The sequence below is a fragment of the Pleurodeles waltl genome, chromosome 2_1 (assembly GCF_031143425.1).
Source record: "Pleurodeles waltl isolate 20211129_DDA chromosome 2_1, aPleWal1.hap1.20221129, whole genome shotgun sequence".
In the NCBI taxonomy this organism is placed as follows: domain Eukaryota; kingdom Metazoa; phylum Chordata; class Amphibia; order Caudata; family Salamandridae; genus Pleurodeles; species Pleurodeles waltl.
The window spans coordinates 275,506,278-275,526,794 of NC_090438.1; the positions used below are offsets into that span (position 1 = coordinate 275,506,278).

The 20,517-nt window shown below is 45.6% G+C and overlaps 1 protein-coding gene across 1 annotated transcript in view; it reads right to left on the reverse strand.

Moving 5' to 3' along the window:
- The window catches only part of LOC138263236 (transmembrane 9 superfamily member 2-like), a 696,131-nt gene that overhangs the window by 629,225 nt on the left and 46,389 nt on the right, over nt 1–20,517 (reverse strand). Inside the window, exon 2 of the mRNA XM_069212440.1 lies at nt 3,635–3,702. Coding sequence (XP_069068541.1) covers nt 3,635–3,702 — 68 coding nt within the window. The remainder of the gene's footprint in view (nt 1–3,634; nt 3,703–20,517) is intronic.

The window sequence follows — 20,517 nt, forward strand, 5'->3', positions numbered from 1 at the left end:
GCTTCTTCCCTCAATCAGCACGTACTTTCAAGACACTCAAAAAACACCTTGTCACATACCATTCGTCACAGTCTTTAGCACCTCCTGCGCCCAGTCCAACAATCATTATTGGTGCTCCCACTCCCTCCTCCTCGGATTCCCTCATTACCACCCAGCAAAAGTGCCCTTCATCTCTCCATAGACTTTACTAATGTACTCAGCTATTTACATAAAATACAGATGTGCTCTTTGCAGTAGGCATATAAACCTTCTGCGCTTCTTTATGGCACTAAAACTGCCACTAGACAAGTCGGACCCTTTTCCCCCCCCAGGGAAACCACACACATATTGACAAAAGTGATGTATATATGACAGCCAACCACCTGAAACTCAACTCAAGCAAAACCGAAATAATCCTCTTTAGCCCACACAAAAACACCTGGGACCCCCCCATGGTGGCCCACCACGCTAGGCCCTGCACCCACCCCCGCCAACTACGCACGCAACCTCAGCATCATCCTAGACTCCTCCCTCTCTATGACCCAACAAATCAACGCTCTTACCTCCTCATGCTTCAACAAACTCCGTATACTGAAAAACATTCAAATGGATCCCCACAGAGACCAGAAAAACTGTCACCCACGCACTCATCAGCAGCAGGCTTGATTACGGAAACGCCCTCTACGCCGGCACCACTCTAAAACTCAAGTGCAAACTACACGCATCCAGAACTCAGCAGCACGACTCATCCTCGACCTCCGCCAACACATCTCTCCACACCTCAAATCCCTCCACTGGCTCCCCATTGACAAAAGGATCACCTTCAAGATCCTCATCCTCGCACACAAATCACTCCACAACACAGGCCCTGCCTACCTCAACGAGAGTCACCTTCCACACCCCCACACGAAACGTCCGCTCAGCTGACCTCTCTCTCGCCTCTGTCCCCCGCATCAAACACACCACCACCGGGGGCAGATCCTTCTCCTACATTGCACCCAAAACCTGGAACGCACTCACAACCCACATTCGCAAGACCCAAAACCTACTTCTTTTCAGGAAGGGCCTCAAAACCTGGCTTTTTGAACAGTGAACCTCCTAGCCCCTTTCCCTCCCCCTGTCCCCCCCCCCCCCCGCAGCGCCTTGAGACCCTCACAGGTGAGTAGCGCGCTTTATAAATCTCTTTGATACAGATCTACATATATATATATATATATATCTCTACATAGATATATCCATGTACCTAGATATATCTATCTACATAGATATATATATCTCTATCTCTATCTCTATCTCTCTATATATATATATATATATATATATATATATATATATATATATATATATATATATATATAGATATATACATATATATTTTTTTTAGTTGCTGTATGGTTTCCTTGGGGGCCAAAATGGCCCCCAGGGAAACCCTACAACATCTAAAAAAAAAATTGCCCCCACAGGGGGTAACCCTGCCCACGGGCGACCCCCTGTCATTTCATTGTTTTTTTTTTTTTTTGAAAAAAAATAAAAATCCCCTGGGGGGGGGGGGGTGCGAGGGGGCACCTACCTTTTTTTTTAATAAAAAAAATTATGCCGGGGGGGGGGGGCGCGGCCCGTTTTCCGGGGGGGCCACCCCCCAAAAGTGAAATCCCTGGTGTCTAGGAAACCGTTTCAGAAGGCCTCGTAAGAAAGGGGAGAGTCTCCCCTTTCTTACGAGGCCTTTTCAAAATGTTTCCTGGCCCCCCCCGATCGCAGCTGTGCTGCGATCGGGGGAGCCAGGAAACCTGAAAGTGTTTCCTGGCCCCCGATCGCAGCTGTGCTGCGACCGGGGGCCAGGAAACACTTTCAGGAAGGCCTTGTAAGAAAGGGGAGACACTCCCCTTTCTTACGAGGCCTTCCCGAACGTGTAAAAGGCCGTTTTCCCCATGAAAGCAGGAAGCGGCGCAAGGCTGCTTCCTGCTTTCATGGGGAAAACACCTTTGCAACGTCAGCGTGCCTCGCGGCGCGCTGACGTCACAAAGGGGCGGGCGGGGGGAGACACGGTAGCTTCCGTGTCTCCCGGGGGTAGTAAAAAAAAAAAAAAAAATCCTCGGGCGCGACGCACCAGAGGATTTATTAATGCCCTTCCTGGTGTCGGCCACTGGTCGTGACCCGCACCAGGGAGGGTGTGTGGGCGTCGGCCAGTGGCCGACCCCCGCACTCAAGCGGGTATAGTACCATAGAGTGCAGTGGCAGGTGGCAGTAGTGCAGAGTAAAGTGGCGCAGAGTTCATTGGTGGACTGTTGCAGAGTAGAATGTCAGAGTACAGTGATGTAGAGTACAGTACAGTGATGTAGAGTACAGTACAGTGAGGTAGAGTGCAGGGACAGTGCAGTTGTGTAGAGAGCATTCGGGTAGAGTGGAGTGGTTAAGAGTAGATTGTTTCAGAGTAGAATGAAGCGCTGTAGAGTGGAGAGGTGCAGGGTAGAGTACAGTTGCGCAGAGTGGCATAGCGTGTGATGGCGTAGAGTAAAGTGGTGTAGAGTGCAGTGGCATAGTGAGTGCAGTGGCACAGAATTAGAGTGGTGTATAGTGGATTGGTGAAGAGTGCAGGGGCCACTGAGATGAGTGTTACAGAGTTAAGTGCATTAGCGTAGAGTGTACTGGCATAGAGTGCAGTGTTGCAAAGTGGCGTAGAGTGCAGAGTGGCACAGAGTGGAGTTGTGCAGAGTAGATTGGTGTGATCCTAGACTGGAGAGGTGTAGAGTGCAGTGATGTAGAGTGGCGAAGAGTGCCTTTGCATACAGCAGAATGGTATAGGGTAGAGTAGAAGGGCGCAGAGTGCAGTGGCAGAGTGGAGTGCTACAGAGTACAGTGGCATGGAATGGTGTAAAGTGGAGTAGTGCATACAGAGTACAGTGGTGTTGAGTGGTGCAGAGTAGTGTGGTGTAATAGCACACTGCCATTTACAGACAACACATTTTCAATTGAGATGACCATTATATTTGCACATATATACAGTTTTACTAATAAAGCTATACAGTGCACAGAAGAAAATGTATCACCTAGTTTAATGATTTGTTTTGATTATGTGAAAGTATTTGTTTCCAACACACTTCAGAAATAAATAAATAAATTGCTTTAATTGTGCGTTCATAATTCTGGTATATTACGGAATACTTACACAGTTCATTTGAACTGTGTTGTGTGCTAGAAATAAACTCTTACCTGCCCCCAGTATCCAGCAAGATTGTCACATAAATCCTCTCACCTTGAAGTCAGAAAAAGAAAAGTAAACAAGCGCCCCTGGAAGACAGTGCTTGGCATCTGGCCTTAGTCTTTGAATGCACAGCAAATGTGAGGAGATAAAAATAAGATTTTAAGGCTTGTTAACTGAAGGAGAGTTCATGGAAGGATACAGAAAACAAGGTTTAGGCAACAGGAGGGTTTAACTGACTTGGAGAGACTAATGCAAATGATTCCAGCAAATAAAAAAGGCAGAAAGTGCGAGTTACAAAGCCAATGGTAATCAATATGAGGAATGCATTCCTTGGTCAACTTTCTGAAAGTCCCCAAGATGTCTTTAGCAAACCAGACCGCTGCACTGCCTGGTAGGGTGCAACCTCAAAAGGGTTTAACAAATAGGCCTTCAGTTGCTTTACAAGATACTCACGTGTCATATTCGTAAGGAAGAACAGATTCTACAGAGTCCAGTCGATTTACAAACAGCTGAATTTGTGACTAAAAGAGAAAACGGATAGAATGTGGTTAATAAAGGTAAACTTATTAGAAATATACGTTTATCATTCAGCTTAAAAAAATTTACAAAAAAATAAGTCTAATCTTCAAATGCAAGCCGGGCTGTTCTCCAAAAAAGCAACTAAAAACAGAACAAGTTACTCTCAAATTAGTTTGTACATCTGTCTCCCTTCTGTTTTTTCCTATGTACCTTGGACACCCTTTTTCAAATGGAACCCTGACAAATTAAATACAATTACAGACAGAGCCAACATATAAGGGTATGCCTTTATTATTGGACACTAAAACAAAACTGCAGACAACCATAAAGGCATCTATGCATAATTAACATATAGACTGACATGGCACATAGGAACACAAAAACAACCCTACATGCAAGAGGACATCACAAAGTGATCACTATATTAGTGGAAAGTGTTTTAAAATACTGTAATTGAATGAAACCAAAGCAAACTATACATGACATTTCCCTAAGATACATTCGGAACGAAGAATAAGTTCGACGGAGCAAGTACTGGCAAAGCTAATAAGTCTCACTATTTTAAAACAATGCACTACTTTTGTGTTTCTATAGTTGTGTCTGGGTGGGTAAGTAAATTTAAAACTGAGTTAACAGCTGGATGGATGGGTATGTGGAAAAATGGAGGGGATAGATAGAATGAGTGACTGAGTGAATGTCTAATTCGTGATAGACGGAATAGTTGAACAACAACAGCACGGATGTTTGGATAAGTGGCCTATTACACTAAGGTCTTGTGTAAACACAGGAAGGATGAAGGAGAGTTACTTTCAGACATGCCCTCAATAACAGTTCATGTCCAAAAGGTAACAAAAGAGTACCTGCAGGGGCCTGACACCAGTGGAAGGACACTGGCCACAGGAACCTGTACTTGGTATATGCTTACAGCCCTGATCAAGATTCAAAGCCTAGGAGGAAGACGGAGACGCTGATTTATGGTAAGTTAATTAACGAGAGCAAGGTGGGAGCTGACCAATGGCAAGTAATGGGGGAGCTCTAAGCTCCTTTAAAGATTTAATATTTAAAAATAATAGCTTTCGCTGACAAAGCATGTGTGCTGTAGGCAAAACCTAAACATGGAATTCAGCTCCTGGAGCACAAACAACTGTCGCCTTAGTTGAGATGCTTTGTCTCAAACATTTCAACACCGCCAGCTTTGCTTCTATGAACCAAACCGTACTCAGCATGATCACTTACGAGCCCATTTTAAATGCGATAGGAGCAAGTACTTGACACCGATTTTTGTGCACAATAAGCTGTGACATTTTAGGATGTCGGCCCACATCAACTCGAGGGGAAGAGTTAAATACCTTATAGAAAATAAAGCGTCTGTGTATATGTAGAAAACATGTGGCAACCTTCAACTGCAACCAATACATTGCCCAGGTAGCCCATGCATTAGGAGCGGCAGAATGAGAAATTATGCCAACAATGCAGAGCAGAACGAAGGTTTTGGAATCATTTTTTAATATCATCACTAACATTTATACCTTTTAATATGAATGGTCCACCTGGCATTAGAGTCTGTTATTTGCTAGGATTCACCAGCGGAACTAGTCCCAAAGAGCAGCTCGATCGCCTTCCAGACGTTTCACTTACATTAAAACGCAAACGGAACAGAATCTGCTGCAAGGACTGGCCCAGCAAATGCTCCTCACCGGTTAGGATTGGGAATGACAAAAGTACAGCTCTTCATCTTGAGATTGGACAACTAGGAGACAGTTCTCTAGGTGCCGCTGTGACATTTAATTCAATGAGAGAACAAGGGAAAATGTTGGATTTTTAGGTTTGACGAGTAACAGAATGGTGTAGCATTCCAAAAGAAAAAGAGGGGATGTATACTATGGTTGAAAACTAGATTGGAAGGGGTGTGTATCATGGACATTGATGACAGACACTAAGAATGTCCTAGCATGGTAAGTCAGGTGGAATATATCCAATGACGGATACACTAGTCATTAACGCCTGTGCCGTGTGTTACCATTTCTTATCAAATCCCTACTCAAACAGGAATCTGAAATTTCAGACCATTTACCACTGATCAGTGCTAAGGGGTGTTGTGGTTCCAAACTTGAGGGAGAGGGGGTCGTGATTTCCTGGATGTGCGAGGAGTAATGCAACATGTGTTTGAATCTGCATGCTATCAGCGTCTCTAAATTTATCCGTATTCCCTTCAAGTAATTCTTCAGTGTTAGGCAAGACCAAAGGAGGTGCTGTAAGTCAAGCTAACAGCTGAGTGTGTTAATAACTATTCCTTGTGAATCTTGAACGGTGTCCAATACCAATGATGCATGATTTAAAAATAACAGTTTTTAAATTTAACTTCTTGCATGCCCTTATCGTGGAATTCCATTAGAATTGCCTGGCCTTCCTCTGGTATGTCAGTATTGCGTACCTTCTGTCATTTTACTCTCAGTAACCCTTCTGTAGGATTTGACAAATAGTTTCATCACTCCATACAAGCCAGAGAGAAGTACTCTATGGTCATGTTATTTATAAATGCTGTCTTATATAGAAGAGTTCTCCGGGTCAAAGGGCGATTTACCCAGGCTGGAGTTCAGCTAGTACATTAATTGATTAAATTTCATTTTTCGTGTGACATCCATCCCAAAGGTTTCAGTGCATGTCTGAAATGACAAATCATTCCTCCGGATACCTTTCTGGCATCTGCTGTTGCACAGATTACAAGTACCATGACTTTCCCTGTATCTGGATCACCACATTTTGCCATACTGTTTTATTATTGTGTACCAAAGGAAGCATCTAAGCACTTCATGTGTGTGAGTCTCCATGAATGGACCGGTGATTGGGTTGCTGGAGTCTGTGGTCTAGTTTTTCCCAGAACAGTCTCTGTGGTGAATGGTTCCCAATACCAGTTAGCTGGGAGAGTTGATGTACTACATAATACGATTCAAAGTGTTGTTGGCACATTCTGACAACTTATTCACATATACCTTCTGTGCCTTCTACCTCTGCTTTGTCTGTACTCACATAAATTCTTAGATGGTCCCGTCTATTTCTTACAATGTTGGTTGTGTTATGAATAAAAAGGTATTATGGTGAACAATCAGTCATTGGATTTGTAAAGCGCACTAATCACTGATGAGGGTATCCAGGCTATGTTGCCACTGCTTAAGTCTCAGTCAAATAGCCACGTCTTGAGACCTCTTCCGAACTCCTGAATAGAGGGGGAGCACTTAGGTGGGCAGGGGAGGGAGGGTGGTCTGGAGGCTGTTCCATACCTTTGTTGCTAGATGGGCAAAGGAGAGACCATAGGTGCAGCAGCAAATTTGTAATGTGTTTGCGAAGGAGAGCGAGGCAGAGCGAAGGAGCCTGGAGGGGTGGTGGAAGTTCGGGCAGTGGTCGAGCCGAGCTGGTCCCAAGTCGTGCACAGATTTTTACGACAAATGTCAGGAGGTTGAAGTGGCATCGTTTGTGTATGGGGATCAAGTGGAAGGGAGGTCTAGGATGAGTCTGGAGGCGAAGTTCTGGATGATCTGAAATCTTTTTGTGAGTGTAGTGGCGAGTCCGGCATACAGCACCTTGCCCTAGTCTAGTTGCCTGGTTATGAGGGCATGTGTGACGGTACGTCCGGTGTTGAGAGGCAGCCATTTGAAGATCTTACGGAGCATTCTGAGGGTGAAGAAGCAGGCAAAGAAGACTGCTTTGACCTGGCGCTTCATGCTGAGGTTGTTGTCTATGATGATAGCTAGGTTTCAGATGTGGGTGTGGAGGGGGGAAATCCCAATTTGGCTGGCCACCAAGTGTTGTCCCAGGGTTAGGCAGATTTACCGAACATCAGTACCTCTGTTTTGTCGATGTTGTGCTTTAGGCATCTGTCTCATCCATATTTGGAAGCCATTCATGCAGTTCTGGAAGTTGGATTTCGTAGTGGAGGGGTCTTTGGAAAGCGCAAGGATGAGCTGTGTGTAGTCAGCGTAGGAGATTATGTTAAGTCTGTGGTTTCTGACAATGTCCGCCAGGGGAGTCATGTATAGGTGAAGAGGGTGGGGCTGAGTGATGATCCCTGGAGGATGCGGCACATGGTGTCCTTGGGCTTTTAAGTGAAGGGCGTGAGGTGGACTCTCAGTGATCTGACTGATAGAAAAGAGGCAATCCATTTCAGGGCTTTTCCTCCGATTCCTATTTGGTGGAGCCTTGTGAGCAGAGTGTGGTTGGAGACTGTGTTGAAGGCTGCACAGAGGTAAAGTAGGATGAGGGCGCCAGAGTTTCCTTACTCAAGGAGGTGTCCGATAAGGTCTGTGGCTGCGATCAGGGCAGATTACGTGCACAGGTTGGTGCAGAAGCCAGATTGTGAAGTATCCAGGAGATTGGTGTCTTCCAAGTAGGTTGTGAATTGTTGGTTAATGGCTTTTTTTTTTTTTAAAGTACTTTTGCTTGGAACGGGTGTAGGGAGATCAGCCTGTAGTTTGAGTTTGCTAGAATCGACTGAGGTTTTTTTTTTTTTTAGCAGGAGTTGGACTCTTGAGTTGAGGATGTCAGTGAGTTTTGCTGGCCATGGAGCCGATTCCTAGGTTGAAAATGTGCTGAGGGCAGGGGTCTGTGGGGGGCTCTAGAGTCGATTGATATCATGTCAGTGGTGTTCTGCGTCAAATTTCCAGTCTTTGATGAAACGGTTAGTGGGGGGGGGTTGTGGAGCTCAGAACATTGATGGTGTGGTGTCTGACGGATGTTTGGGGTGCGAAGTTTTTATAGATGGTAGCTATTTTATTTTGGAAGAAGTCGGCAAGGGAGTTGCATACGTTCTGTGAAGGGGTGGTGCGGTTCTTCGATGCGGAAGGGTTGGAGAATAATTTACTAATTTTGAAAAGCTCTTTGCTGCGGTTGGAGCTGGTTTGTACGAAAGTGGCTAGGGCTGGTTTCCTGGCATCAATTATGCCTTTATGGTATTTGCTGAGTGCCATCTTAAAAGTGGATCGGTTGACGGGGTCCTTAGTGGAGCGCCACTTTCTTTGGAGCTGCTTGCAACTGCGCTTGGCAGTTCTAAGTTCTGGTGAACAGCAGCTGGCTTGCTTGGAGCGGTTGTTGGGTTTCCTTGGTTTGCTAGGGAGAAGCGTGTCCGAGCTGTTTGAGATCCATTTGGTGAAGTTTCTGACTGCAGTGTCTCTTGGGGTGTCTGGGTGGTGAGTGTTGAGGGAGTTGCATTACTGGGCTTAGGATATCTTGCCCCAGCTTCGATAGGAGATGCGGGGTGGCCTGGCTGAGAATTAATGGGCTGCAGTGAAAGTGAAGAGTACGATGGAAGGGTCTGTCCAGGTGAGCGCTGAATTATGGTTATAGGAGATTCTATTGCTAGAGGTGAACATGGGGTCCAGCGTGTTTCCTGCGTTATGCATGGGGCGGGGTCAATTTGGTTAAGTCCAATTATGTTCATGCTCTCCAAGAGATTGGTGGTGTTGGCGTTGTTGAGATGGAAATTCATATCTACGAGGAAGATGTGTTCGGTGTACATGACTTCGGTGGCGCCGCGTTCGGAGATGGTTTCGCAAAATGTTTGTCATGGACCAGAGGGTCGGTAAGTGGAAGTGCTCCATAATTTGAATGTTGTTTCCCGTCAAAGTGGAGCAGCGGAAGGTGTCCTTGTGAATAATGGCAATTCCGCTGCCAGGCCTGTCTGTGCGATACAAGCGGATGATCTTGTAACCATCAGTGGCAGCAGGGGCGATGTCAGTTGTGGAGGAAGCGTTCAGCCAGGTCTTGGTGAGAAAGGCTAGGTCGTCCCATATTTCTATGGCGTTTGCAGAGAAAGCGAACACTGAGCAGGATGCACTGTAGAAGGCATGGGGTAATTTGGGGAGCCGGTGAGGTGATATCTGAATGTGCTGAGGTTCTTATGTTGATTGAGAACTGAAGGTGGTGTCATGTGAAAGGACCTTCTGTGGACTGTGGGAAGGAGCAGCAGTACGAGCTGTTGGAGGTTTGGACACGGAGTGTGAGAATCTCTGCTTCGGAGTAGCGGCAGAGGAAGGCAGATCCAGGTTTCCGGATGCTGGGCACGGTCCAGGTGCAGACGGACTTGCTTTTGGTGTTCCTTAGCTGCGCCAGCGGCCTCCATAAATAAGTAGCACTGGGAGGAGCTGACCGGGAGGTGGGGCAGGTAGGCAGTAAGGCCCAAGCGGGAGAACATGGAGGGGAGTGGTCAGGCGGCGCACAAAGTAAGACAATGGCACCACAAGTTAACCCAATAACAAGTAACCCCTGTGAAGTAATTAAAACACCACAATTAGCATAGTAACGAAAATGCTAACTAAACAAAAATAGGCAGAGTATTGGCTATGAGGAGGCAGCAGGATTGAATCTGTGTGGTCTCAGGTGGGGGGGGGGGGGGTCGAGTCACTAGACAACTGCTCTAAACAGCAGGTAGTGGGGAGCTGTAAGGAAATGCCTCCTTGGCATGGTTACCCCCTGATATTTTGCCTTTGCTGATGCTAAGTTATGACTTGAAAGTGTGCTGGGACCCTGCTAACCAGGCCCCAGCACCAGTGTTGTTTCCCTAAACTGTACCTTTGTCTCCACAATTGGCACAACCCTGGCACTCAGGTAAGTCCCTTGTAACCGATACCCCTGCTACCAAGGGCCCTGATGCCAGGGAAGGTCTCTAAGGGCTGCAGCAGGTCTTGTGCCACCCTCGGGACCCCTCGCTCAGCACATGCACACTGCTTCACAGCTTGTGTGTGCTGATGGGGAGAAAATGACTAAGTCGACATGGCACTCCCCTCAGAGTGCCATTCCAACCCCACACTGTCTGTGGCATAGGTAAGTCACCCCTCTAGCAGGCCTTACAGCCCTAAGGCAGAGTGCACAATACCACATGTGAGGACATAGGTGCATGAGCACTATGCCCATACAGTGTCTAAGCAAAACCTTAGACATTGTAAGTGCAGGGTAGCCATAAGAGTATATGGTCTGGGAGTCTGTCAAACACGAACTCCACAGCACCATAATGGCTACACTAAAAACTGGGAAGTTTGGTATCAAACCTCTCAGCACAATAAATGCACACTGGTGCCAGTGTGCAATTTATTGTAAAATACACCCAGAGGGCATCTTAGAGATGCGCCCTGAAAACATACCTGACTTCCAGTGTAGGCTGACTAGTTTCTGCCAGCCTGCCACACACCAGACATGTTGCTGGCCACATGGGAAGAGTGCCTTTGCCACTCTGTGGCTAGGAACAGAGCCTGTACTGGGCGGAGGTGCTTCTCACCTCCCCCTGCAGGAACTGTGACACCTGGCGGTGAGCCTCAAAGGCTCACCCCCTTTGTTACAGTACCACAGGGCATCCCAGCTAGTGGAGATGCCCGCCCCTCCAGCCACTGCCCCCACTTTTGGCGGCAAGGCTGGAGGAGATAATTAGGAACACAAGGAGGAGTCACCCACCAGTCAGGACAGCCCCTAAGGTGTCCTGAGCTGAGGGGACTCTTACTTTTAGAAATCCTCCATCTTGTGGATGGAGGATTCCCCCAATAGGATTAGGGATGTGCCCCACTCCCCACAGGGAGGAGGCACAAAGAGGGTGTAGCCACCCTCAAGGACAGTAGCCATTGGCTACTGCCCACCCAGACCTAAACACACCCCTAAATTCAAAATTTAGGGGCTCCCCAGAACCTAGGAAACTAGATTCCTGCAACCTTAACCAGAAGAAGGACTGCTGACCTGAAGCCCTGCAGTGAAGACGGAGACAACAACTGCTTTGGCCCCAGCCCTAACGGCCTGTCTCCCAATTTTGAAGAAAACTGCAACAGCGACGCATCCAACAGGGACCAGCGACCTCTGAAGCCTCATAGGACTGCCCTGCAATCAAGGACCAAGAAACTCCTGTGAACAGCGGCCCTGTTCAACAATCTGCAACTTTCTTGCAACAAAGAAACAACTTTAAAGACTCCACGTTTCCCACCGGAAGCGTGAGACTTTCCACTCTGAACCCGATGCCCCCGACGCGACCTGCGGAAAACCAACACTACAGGGAGGACTCCCCGGTGACTGCGAGCCCGTGAGTAGCCAGAGACGACCCCCCTGAGCCCCCACAGCGACACCTGCAGAGGAAATCCAGAGGCTCCCCCTGACCGCAGCTGCCTGTAACAAGGGACCAGACGCCTGGAACCAACACTGCACCCACAGCCCCCAGGACCTGAAGGAACCGAACTCCAGTGCAGGAGCGACCCCCAGGCGACTCTCTGCCTAGCCCAGGTGGTGGCTACCCCGAGGAGCCCCCCCCCTGTGCCCGCCTGCATCCCCCTCGGTTCTCCCCATTACTTCCCGTCTGAAACCCGACACCTGTATGCACTCTGTACCCCGCCGCCCCTGTGCCGCGGAGGGTGTACTTTCTGTGCCTGCTTGTGTCCCCCCCCCCCCCCCCCCGGTGCCCTACAAAACCCCCCTGGTCTGCCCCCCGAGGACGCGGGTACTTACCTGCTGGCAGACTGGAACCGGGGCACCCCTGTTCTCCATTGAAGCCTATGTTTTGGGCACCTCTTTGACCTCTGCACCTGACCGGCCCTGAGCTGCTGGTGTGGTAACTTTGGGGTTGCCTTGAACCCCCAACGGTGGGCTACCTTGGACACAACTTTGAGACTTGTAAGTGTTTTACTTACCTATGAACTTAACCTTTACTTACCTCCCCCAGGAACTGTTGATTTTTGCAGTGTCCACTTTTGAAATAGCCTATTGCCATTTTTACCAAGACTGTACATGCTATTGTGATTATTCAAAGTTCCTAGAGTACCTAAGTGAAATACCTATCATTTAAAGTATTACTTGTAAATCTTGAACCTGTGGTTCTTAAAATAAACTAAGAAAATATATTTTTCAGTATAAAAACCTATTGGCCTGGGGTATGTCTGAGTGTGTGTTCCCCATTTATTGCCTGTGTGTGTACAACAAATACTTAACACTACCTTCTGATAAGCCGACTGCTCGACCACACTACCACAAAATAGAGCATTAGAATTATCTATTTTTGCCACTATCTTACCCCTAAGGGGAACCCTTGGCTCTGTGCACTCTATTTCTTACTTTGAAATAGTATATACAGAGCCAACTTCCTACAGGAGCAGCGCAATACAAGGTCATCTGCTGCTCACAGAGACTGTTCAACGGCCTCCAATAAGAGGGGGTGGGGGCTGACAGGAAAGGCTGGCCAGGCAGGAAGCAAGGCCCAAGCAGGAGAAAATGGCAGGAGTGGGTGGGGATGGCACACAAAGGAAGACAATGGCACAACAAGTTAATCCAATAACAAGTCATCACTGAACCCTGTGAACTAATTAAAAACACCACAACTAGCAGTGTGACGAAAAGGCAAAATAAATATTAACAAAATTAGGCACAGTAACGGCTATGGGAGGCAGCAGGATATGACATGTGAGGTCTCAGGTAGGAGATGAGTCACTGGCCAACTGCAGTCAGCAGCAGGCACTGGGGAGCGGCGCACAGACCATGAGGTCAGTTTCTACCCACAGAGAGCACGCAGTGGCCTTTGTAAGTAGTGCTGGGAGGGGCTGGCAGGGAGGCGGGGCAGGCAGGGAGCGAGGCCCGATAGGGGGAAAACAGCAGGTGAGTGGGGGTTCGGGCGGCGCACGAAGAAAGGCAATGGCACAAGTTAACTGTGGAGATCTTAGTATTCATTGTAGCATCTTCCTTATGGAATTTAGAATGTGATGAGTTAGTAAGCTGAGGTCAGGAATGGACTGATGGGGGAAGAAGAATCTGGAGAGGGGAGAGAAAAGGACGTGTTATAACTGCTGAAGGTGTTATGACTTGTTACCCACAATAAAGAAAACTTGGAAAAAAAGAAGAGTAATTCTGTGGAGTAAACGTTACATTGGCGACGAGGGCCTGTGCAGGAGACAGGCTAAAGAACACCTTCACTCCTGGATTATTTGAACAGTCTGACCTTCAAAGAAATGTTCAAAGAAAGGTACTTAAAATAACCGTTACATTATTCAATTGCCTTGAATCGACAAACTTTTGTACAGAAATCGCGTAAAGACGCGATGCTTTAAATCATTTTGGAAATATTATAACTGTGCCGGTTGAAGACTGTGCGCGTGTCTCCACGCGCTGATTAGTTTCAAACAGGCTTCTAAAGCGTGCCAGCCTCAACGCGTATTTCGAAACTGTACACGCGCTGCTTATTTTAAAGAAACACTCGGTTTCCAACACGCGCTGAATACTACGCGCTAGATGCGTGTGTGCTTCGTCTTCAATAAAACAAAGCAAAACAAAATAAGAAGCACACGCCGGGCGTGCCTCGCGCTGCTTGATCTTAAAGCAGAACAAGCAGTTCAAATAACTGTATTACCGGCAAGGGAAATCTTACCTGAATCGTTTAACGAACTTCAAGGAAGCAGGATCCGAACACAAAGGGGAAGTGAAACCAGGAAGGAAAAAGAAAAAAAAAAAAAAAAAAAAAGAAGAAAGTGAAGAAAGACTATTTCATGCCTGGATGATGAAGGAAGTGAAATAGTGATGAAATAGAGAGGATTAAAGAGAAAAAGTGAAGAGACAATATTCCTATATCCTTTATATATATTTTTGTCAACTAAAAATATGAAAATAAATATATAATTTACATAGACACAGACATAATTTACATCTATATATATAATAAGATGAGTAATCAAGGCATATCAGCGCCACCACCGTTCCTAGCAACGCCAGGTGATCCACCCATACCCTGGAAACAGTGGAAGAAGATTTTTAACACTTATATGTTAGCTATTGGGAGTGATCGATATCTTCCTCCCAGACGTCAAGCTATATTATTACATCACCTTGGAATTGAGGGCAGAAGAATATATGAGAATTTACCGGAGGTATCGCTGGGAATGGGGGATGGGCAACCTTCTAATGTCTTTGATATGTCTATACAGATGTTGGACATACAGTTCACCCCAAAGACGAACCTTGTGTTGCAACGTCATAAGTTTTTTTCCAGAATACAGCACAGAGATGAAGACATTGCATCCTATGTAGCAAGTCTAAGAGGTTTGGGACTATCTTGCGAATTCGATCATTTACTGGATTCTCTAATAAGGGACCAGCTTGTGAGGTGTGCAAGTGACAAAAGAATACGCGAAAAACTACTGATGAAGGATCCAAACTTGGAAGAAGCAATACGGATTGCTAAGAAAATGGAGCATGCAGCTGTCTGGCTGCAAGAAATGGATGTGAAATCTATGCAGGTTGAACAAGGAGTTGTGGCAGAAATTAAGAAGAAAGAAGAACCTCGCGGTGCAACACGATGGAATAGGTGTGATAAGAATGGTGACGATGTGAAAATAAATAAAGAGGAAAAACGTAAAACACAGGAATGGAGAGTTATAAAATGTTATCGATGTGACGCACCGGGTCATATAGCTTCCAGTAAAACATGTGCTGCCAGGAATGCTATTTGTCGCAACTGTGGGAAAAAAGGGCATTTTGCCAAAGTTTGCAGATTCAAATATGGCATGGATAACAAGATAATTCAAGAGGTAGAAGATGTATGCGAGACCATGGAGGATATAATCCTGACGGTTCATGGAGAATTGGTCTCTCACAACTGTGAGGTAATTTCACTTGAGGGAGTCAAGAAGGAGAGCACTGAAGTATTGAATAAACCGCATATCCAAGCCATGTTAGATGGTTTTCAGGTTAAGTTGTTGGTGGATTCGGGAAGCTTATTCACCCTCATCTCAAAGGAAGTGTTTGATTCTGGATGGACAGATTCTTCGCGTAAGAGCCTAACAGTTCCCGATATAAGAGCTGTGGGATATGCAGGGAGAAAAATAGAGATTATAGGAATGTGCTGCATGACTATTTCCTTCAAGGGAAGAATCATTCAAGGGAAGGTGTACATCACAGACTTTGGCACAAATCTCCTTGGTTGGCGCCATCAGAAGGACCTTGGAATAATTTTAAATCCAAATGCAAAGGAACCTGTGTCACTTACTGAGGAGATAGATATTGGTGTTGTGACAGAATCTATAGAACATAGATTAGTTGCAAGATATCCTGAAGTTTTTTCTCCTAAATTGGGTCTTTTAAGAGGATTTGTGCATAAGATTATAGTAAAAGAAAATACGACACCTATTGTACACAAGGTAAGAAATGTTCCAAATTTAATGAGGGAGCCATTAAAACAAGAATTGGAAAAAATTATTGAAAGAAGACATCATCGAACCGATAGAATCTTCAGAATGGTTGGCTCCGGTGGTCGTTGCACCAAAGGAAGATGGTAAAATCCGTCTATGCATTGACCTTAGAGACCTCAACAAATGTATATGGGTTGATCGTCAACCTTTTCCAAATATCACAGAAATGCTATCAGTGAAGGCGAAGGGTAATACATTCAGTGTTTTGGACATGTCGTCGGCGTACCATCAAATAAACCTACATGTTGATTCACGACATTTAACATCCTTTGTAACACCGCTAGGAGCTTTTAGGTATAAGAGAATGCCCTTTGGACTTGCTTCTGCGTCTGCGGTGTTCCAAAGGATAATGGAACGAGTTTTTGGGGACATGAGTCGTGTATTATGTTTTCAAGATGATATACTAATTGTAGGGGAGGATGAATCTGATCATGATCTTTTATTTCATGAAGTAATGCACAGGTTAAAAAGGAATGACTTAACAATTAAGAAGGAAAAGTGTCAGATTCGTAAAAGAGAAGTAACATATTTGGGACACACAGTAAATGGATGTGGAATTAGGCCAAAGAAGAGCATTGTCTCTGCAATTAAACATGCTCCTGAGCCGGGTTCGAAAGAAGAGTTAAGGTCATTTCTGGGTCTTGCAGAATATTGCTCCAAGTTTGTTAAGAACTTTACAGAAATGGTTGAACCATTAAGGAGACTTATGAAGAAGGGAGTAGTGTATGTCTGGGATGATAGTTGTAAGTGCTCTTTTCAAGAACTAAAAGATCATATTTCAAAGGTTCCTACCTTAGGAATATTTGATTCATGTGCCAAAACCTTTTTAACAACTGATGCTAGTAACTTGAGTTAACACAGCTCCAACACCTACGTTAAGGATGGTGAAGAACGCATCATTGGTTTTGCATCCAGGAGGTTGCAGGGTGCCGAAGTCTCATATTCCGTGATAGAGAGGGAGGCCCTGGCCTGTTGTTGGGGAATAAACCATTTCAAATTTTATTTGTGGGGTTTACCCTTTAAGTTGAAAACTGACCACAAGCCACTTACCTACATTTTTAAAGGGGGGGCGTGGTTTAGAAGGTGGTATTACTCCGCGAATTTCCAAGTGGTTGTTGTCAGTATTGGGATACAACTTCACGGTGGAATTTGTGAAAGGTGATAAGAATGTTGTGGCAGACTACTTGTCTAGAGCGCCAGTGGATGAAGGTGAGTTTCAGGAAATGGAGTCAAAAGATGTGGTGAGTACCATTTTAGGAGAGATGGCTATAACCGCGCAAGAGTGGAACAGGCAGAAGTTAGTGATATAACTATGCAAGTTGTGAAAGCAAAAGTAGTGAGTGGTTGGAAAAATGGTGATGAGCAGGATTGTGATTTGGTAAGGTACTTTAGAATTAGAGATCAACTAAGTATAGTTAATGGGAGGTTGTTAAGAAGGGACCAACTCGTTCCACCTGTTAATATACGTAAACACATTATTGAGATTACACATCAAGGACATCTGGGTAGGGGAACAATGAAAAGGAAGGTGAGGCAGACATTTTGGTGGCCTGAAATGGACAAGCAAGTGGAAGAAACAGTAAAGAATTGTGTGGCATGTGCCAATAGCGATAAGACCAAGGTGTTAAGGCACGTACCCCTAGCTCCTGTGCAATTTCCTAGTGGTCCATGGGAAAAATTGGCAATAGATTTCATTGGACCTATGTCTAGTTTGGGAGTGGGGTGTAAATTTATATTGGTGTTAGCAGATTATCATTCCAAATGGTTCACTGCTAAGGTGGTTGGGCATGTGAAAACGTCAGTAGTGATAGAATTCTTTGAGGAGGTATTTATGGAGGAAGGCATCCCAAAGTGTATTGTGTCCGATAATGGGGTGCAATTTACATCATCAGAAATGACTGATTATATACGAAGAGTTGGAATCAAACATGAGAGGGTAGCTCTTTTCCATCCGCAAGCCAATGGTCTGGTGGAGAGGGTAAACCGATTAATAATGGAAAACATAGTTATCTCTGGCGAATCGACTTCCATGGAGAAAAGAGTTGAGTAAAATGATCTGGACTTATCGAACGACTCCCCATTCTACAACGGGAGTGTCACCTTTTGTATCATTAAAGGGAAGGGAACCTGGTGTGTTGGAGTGTCCGGTGTGGTTGAAGACCAATAATAATAGAGTGATAGTTGACAGAGATTCGATAAGGGCAAGAGTTGAAAAAATGCAGGAAAAATGTGCCACACACTACAATAGGAGGATGGGTGTGAAGTCTTGTAATATACAAAGAGGAGATTGGGTGGCAGTAAGGAAGAAGGGTATTGTTCTTAAAGGAGAAAGCAAATATTTTCCTCCTCAACGTGTGTCAAATGTGAAAAAAAATGTGGTGGTTTTAGAAAATGGATCCACATGGGACATGGGAAATGTTTGCAAACTTAATCGTTGAAATTCTCATGGTATTTTACATTATTGTATATAGTTAATCATATTGTGTTCATTTTGATTTGTCTTGTTTTTAATGAAAGGGGGGAGGTGTGTGGAGATCTTAGTATTCATTGTAGCATCTTCCTTATGGAATTTAGAATGTGATGAGGTAGTAAACTGAGGTCAGGAATGGAATGATGGGGGAAGAAGAATCTGGAGAGGGGAGAGAAAAGGACGTGTTATAACTGCTGAAGGTGTTATGACTTGTTACCCACTGTTGGACTTTTGCTTTTGCAGGGTCATCCCCAGACTTTTTTGCCTCCTGCCTCCTATATTTTTCTGACATGTTGCTGTTGGCTTTTCAACTCTGAGCACTTTACCACTGCTAACCAGTGCTAAAGTGCATATGCTCTCCTGTTTAAATTGTATGTAAGTGGTTTATCCATGATTGGCATATTTGATTTACTAGTAAGTCCCTAGTAAGGTGCACTAGAGGTGCCAGGGCCTGTAAATCAAATGCTACTAGTGGGCCTGCAGCACTGGTTGTGCCACCCACATAAGTAGCTCTGTAATCATGTCTCAGACCTGCCACTGCAGTGTCTGTATGTGTATTTTTACACTGTAAATTCGACTTGGCAAGTGTACCCACTTGCCAGGCCTAAACCTTCCCTTTCCTTACATGTAAGGCACCCCTAAGGTATGCCCTAGGTAGCCCCAAGGGCAGGGTGCAGTGTATGGATAAGGTAGGACATATAGTAATGTGGTTTATATGTCCTGACAGTGAAATACTGCCAATTTCGTTTTCACTGTTGCAAGGTCTGTCTCTCTCTCATAGGATAATATGGGGGCTACCTTTAAATATGATTAAAGTGTAGATTCCCCTAGAGAGTAGATGGACAGGTGGAGTTTGGGATCCCTGAACTCACAATTTAAAAATACATCTTTTTAGTAAAGTTGATTTTGAGATTGTGCGTTTGAAAATGCCACTTTTAGAAAGTGAGCATTTTCTTGCTTAAACCATTCTGTGACTCTGCCTTGTTTGTGGATTCCCTGTCTGGGTCAGTTTGACAGTTGGGTTGTTTTTCACCTCACACCAGACAGTGACACAAAGGGAGCTGGGGTGTGATCTGCATTTCCTGATTAGCCATCTCTGCTAGGAGGGAGGGGTGGAGTGGTCACTCTCATCTGAAAGGACTGTGCCTGCCTCTGACAATGCTGTCTCCAGCCCCCTGGTGTGTGTCTGAGGCCTTGCCTGGGCAAGGCAGGATTTCACAAGAAGGTGTGAGTCCCCTTTGAAGGAAGGTGACTTCAAAGACTAAAATGGGTATAAGAAGGGCACCCAAACTTACAAACTTTAGAAACACTTCTGGAATCAAGAGGAACCTCTGCCTGGAGAAGAGCTGATCGCTGAGGAACAAGTGCTGCCCTGCCTGTGACTGTGCTTTGTGGAGCTTTCCTGCAGTGCTGCTTCTGCCTGAGTAAGAGGGCAAAGACTGGACTTTGTGTGCCTTCCATCTTGAAGAAGAAATCTCCAAGGGCTTGATGTAGAGCTTGCCTCCTGTTATTGAAGTCTCAGGGATAGCAAAGACTTCTTCCTGCCAGCACCTGGAGTCTCTGGAGAGACCCCTACTCTGCTCTGTGGTGCCCTTCCAGTTCCTGGGACCCTGAAAGGAGAGGCTGGCAGCCCAAGGACAAAAATACACGCACCGAGCACCGTGCGGAGAAAAGATCGACGCGAATCCGATCGCGGCTGAGAAAACGACGCGACGCCGGCTCCGCAGCTGAGAAACGACGCCGCAGGAAACGCGACCGGAGAATCGACGCCCGGAGCAGGAGAAACGACGCGCAGCATCGCTGACGAAGGCTGAGAGATCGCAACCTGCGCCGCGGGACTTTCGGACCGTCGCGTGGCTGGCTTTTTCGACGCGCATCGCCGTGCCGAGTTGTTTTCGACGCATATAACCGTGCAGGGTTATTTTCGACGCGCACCGCCCGTGCGGGGTTATTTTTGACGCAAACCAGGTACATTTACACGCTAGCAGCGCTAGTGTGTTGTTACAACTACCTAAAGACTCTTTTTATTTTAAACCTTTAAAAAATCATAACTTGACTTGTGTATGTTGGATTTTTTGTCGTTTTGGTCTTGTTTTGTCTAGATAAATATTTCCTATTTTTCTAAACTGGTGTTGTGTCATTTTGTAGTGTTT